This window comes from Anarrhichthys ocellatus, unplaced genomic scaffold, assembly GCF_004355925.1.
Source record: "Anarrhichthys ocellatus isolate YVR2014 unplaced genomic scaffold, GSC_Weel_1.0 scaffold4930, whole genome shotgun sequence".
NCBI lineage: Eukaryota > Metazoa > Chordata > Actinopteri > Perciformes > Anarhichadidae > Anarrhichthys > Anarrhichthys ocellatus.
Window position 1 is genome coordinate 1 of NW_022284904.1, and position 3,903 is coordinate 3,903.

At 42.7% G+C, this 3,903-nt stretch overlaps 2 protein-coding genes across 2 annotated transcripts; one reads left to right on the top strand and one right to left on the bottom strand.

Moving 5' to 3' along the window:
• Positions 1-6: 6 nt before the first annotated feature.
• LOC116379683 (forkhead box protein I1-ema-like) lies at positions 7-1,212 on the top strand. Its single transcript, XM_031841656.1, has 3 exons — positions 7-256; positions 360-464; positions 568-1,212. Exons 1-3 carry the CDS (start codon positions 101-103, stop codon positions 1,210-1,212), a joined length of 906 nt encoding a protein of 301 aa, XP_031697516.1. The 5' UTR covers positions 7-100.
• Positions 1,213-2,691: 1,479 nt separating this feature from the next.
• On the bottom strand, positions 2,692-3,897 carry LOC116379684 (forkhead box protein I1-ema-like). Its single transcript, XM_031841657.1, has 3 exons — positions 3,648-3,897; positions 3,440-3,544; positions 2,692-3,336 (listed from the first exon to the last, which is right to left on the bottom strand). The coding sequence occupies exons 1-3, from the start codon at positions 3,801-3,803 to the stop codon at positions 2,692-2,694; spliced, it is 906 nt and encodes a 301-aa protein (XP_031697517.1). The 5' UTR covers positions 3,804-3,897.
• Between the last annotated feature and the right edge of the window lie 6 nt (positions 3,898-3,903).

Sequence of the window (3,903 nt, forward strand, 5' to 3'; positions counted from 1 at the left end):
CCAGACCTGACCACTTCAGGTCCACATGTGCTCTACCTGAGGTTGTGATCACACTACTCTGTGTGTGGGACCTGACTCCTCTGATTCTCCAACAAACAAGATGCCGAAAAGTACTGAGAAGTCTGGAGCTCAGCTGCCTCTCTTTGTTCCAGCCAGCAGCTCTCAGGGAGATCTGTTCAGGAAGAGCACCACCTCCCTGGCCAAGATCGCTGTTGTCCTCCAAGGTGCTCCAGGCAAGATGCTCACTTTTAGTCAGGTAAGAAAGAGTCCAGACGTTTTACAATGAATGTTCAAGAATACTGTGGTATGAAACACAGATGGTCATTTCAAAAACTTAATTTCCACCTGATGTTTTTCAGCTGATGGACAGACTGACATCATTAACATCATTACTCTATGAAGACAGGAAATCTGTTGAGAACAACATCAGAGTTTGTTTATCAACCAACACATGTTTTGTCAAGGTAAGTTTTCATTCCCAAACTGTTGATATTTCAAATTAACATTTTGATTATTTTATTAAAGAACTTAACTTCTGTCTCTATAACCCTGTTCTGTATATTTCAGATTCCACCGGTTCCTGATTTACTGGACAGTAAGAGAAACTACTGGAAACTGGACCCCAGTCAGATCACAGCAAAGATGGTGCGTCGTCACTTCAAAGGGATCCTGCAGCTCTTCCCTGAGTTGGCCTCCAAAGTGGAAACGGAGAACACGAGCAGACCATCAGAGCACTGCTCAGCTCTCCAATCTCCTGAGCCTGCAGCCTGCAGAGATGTTCAGATCAAATGTGAGGTGAAGTTCAGCAGTCCTTTCTCCATTGAATCCCTCCTGAAGAGAGACAGTCCCTCTGCTCGGGCCTCCAGAGCTTCTCCTCTGTCCACTGTGCCGGTCAGAGTGGAGCAGCAGCCTCCGTCCACACACAGACTAGTTGGGACAAAGAGGAGCTTCAGATGGAACTCTGAGGAGCCTCTCCTCCTTCAAGCTTCAGCTGGAAGTTCCCCCATCTGCTCAACAGGGGGCAGCACACACCACGGACTCACTGCTACTGGATCTGCTCAGCCCATCAACAGGATGAATGTGTGCACTTGGTCCTCATTTCCTGTCTACACAAGAGCCAGTGTTGCTCCTTATTTCACCAGCACGCAAAGCCCTTACATCACTTACTCTGTACCCACATTTACCCATGATGCTCTCCGGTTCTGGCTGTAAAGTGTTTGGTACCTGACATACCGTGCTTTCTGCAGCACTGTGTTGTTTTATAAAATGTTTTGTAATAAAAAGTAAAAAAACAATTGAAGCTTTTGTTGTTTTCAATAAGATCAGTAATATTAGTCATCAAGAGGATTAGTCCTCGTTAACAGCACACATTTTGACTTGTCATAGTGGAAAAGCACAGTAGTTACTCATAACATTAACGATGGCTCTGTTCTATTCAAGTGCTCCAGTAAGTTGTGACAGTGAGTCAGTGAGTGCACAGTCAACTGAAACATCTCTATTATCATTATCATTTTCACCTGTGCTTTACCTACTGTGGAATGTCAGACTGTTGCCAATAAGTGTCAATCACAAAGGTCCTAAAACATAAATTAAATAATATTTTGACAGACTTGGGGTTTCTGTTCTGAAATGACACACATCTCTTTTATTCACCACAACCTGTGACTGTTTGCAAAAAAGAAACCGATCACACGTTGTTTTATGTAAAACTTTCATCTGTTAAGTATCCATTATGGTAGTCAGATAACTGTAGTTGGGTAAAATGTCCAATATTTCCCTCTGAGATGGAGTATATGTATGAAGTAGTTCAAATTGTAGCTCAAGTAAAGTACAAATACCTCCAAATTGTTTTCAAGCCCTGTATTTGAGTGCATGAATCACACAACACAATGTCATACTGTTTACATGTTTACTGTGTGTCTGGTCACCACACTGAATAACACAGTGGAGGTCAGATGAGGTGAAAAGCACTCAAATGTTGCCATAAGCTTTAATTTAAAAGCAGCATTGTTCTTGTCGGAATCACCCACATTCCAGTGTTTTTCACCTTATCACAGTTGATGTGTCTGATGGTAATTTCTTTGTGGAGGGACAAACTGGTTTTGCATCCACTAAATATGTATTAAGTTTCCTTAAAAACAAAAAGTTAACTGGAATGTATAGTGCGAACATTTCCACTTTGGCATTCTGTTCAGTCTGAAATGCTTGCTTTGGCCTTTGATGTGTACAGTTTTGGACACAAATAAAGGCATATAAATACACTTGCTATAGTGTTCTTTTGAGTTGTATTAAATGTGCCCATTTTTTTGTTTTAACTGATTCAGCCTTTAAAATTGTGCAAGTGACCAGTGATAAAAACCTGCTGCCAAGTGTTTCTAATAACAGGAAAGGTATCGTCTCATCTGTCTAACAGCTTCACTGCAATATTTATCTTTCCATCTAGAATTCATAATGTTTTTTTACACCCGTTGAAGACAATGAACATTTTTATTTGTGATTGCATTTTATTGTTGTTTTCCTTGGTAGTGAATGATTAATTTGCATCTCTTAGTGTTTTAATTAAGCTTCGGTTTGTTTGCATGCTACATTGCACACCAACTGGGGGGAAAACAACAACACAATTTTTTTTTTTTTTTTACTTTTTATTAAAAAAAGTGCTGCAGAAAGCTGGTATGCCAGGTACCAAACACTTTACAGCCAGAAACAGAGAGCATCATGGGTAAATGTGGGTACAGTGTAAGTGATGTAAGGGCTTTGCGTGCTGGTGAAATAAGGAGCAACACTGGCTCTTGTGTAGACAGGAAATGAGGACCGAGTGCACACATTCATCCTGTTGATGGGCTGAGCAGCTCCAGTAGCAGTGAGTCCGTGGTGTGTGCTGCCCCCTGTTGAGCAGATGGGGGAACTTCCAGCTGAAGCTTGAAGGAGGAGAGGCTCCTCAGAGTTCCATCTGAAGCTCCTCTTTGTCCCAACTAGTCTGTGTGTGGACGGAGGCTGCTGCTCCACTCTGACCGGCACAGTGGACAGAGGAGAAGCTCTGGAGGCCCGAGCAGAGGGACTGTCTCTCTTCAGGAGGGATTCAATGGAGAAAGGACTGCTGAACTTCACCTCACATTTGATCTGAACATCTCTGCAGGCTGCAGGCTCAGGAGATTGGAGAGCTGAGCAGTGCTCTGATGGTCTGCTCGTGTTCTCCGTTTCCACTTTGGAGGCCAACTCAGGGAAGAGCTGCAGGATCCCTTTGAAGTGACGACGCACCATCTTTGCTGTGATCTGACTGGGGTCCAGTTTCCAGTAGTTTCTCTTACTGTCCAGTAAATCAGGAACCGGTGGAATCTGAAATATACAGAACAGGGTTATAGAGACAGAAGTTAAGTTCTTTAATAAAATAATCAAAATGTTAATTTGAAATATCAACAGTTTGGGAATGAAAACTTACCTTGACAAAACATGTGTTGGTTGATAAACAAACTCTGATGTTGTTCTCAACAGATTTCCTGTCTTCATAGAGTAATGATGTTAATGATGTCAGTCTGTCCATCAGCTGAAAAACATCAGGTGGAAATTAAGTTTTTGAAATGACCATCTGTGTTTCATACCACAGTATTCTTGAACATTCATTGTAAAACGTCTGGACTCTTTCTTACCTGACTAAAAGTGAGCATCTTGCCTGGAGCACCTTGGAGGACAACAGCGATCTTGGCCAGGGAGGTGGTGCTCTTCCTGAACAGATCTCCCTGAGAGCTGCTGGCTGGAACAAAGAGAGGCAGCTGAGCTCCAGACTTCTCAGTACTTTTCGGCATCTTGTTTGTTGGAGAATCAGAGGAGTCAGGTCCCACACACAGAGTAGTGTGATCACAACCTCAGGTAGAGCACATGTGGACCTGAAGTGGTCAGGTCTGG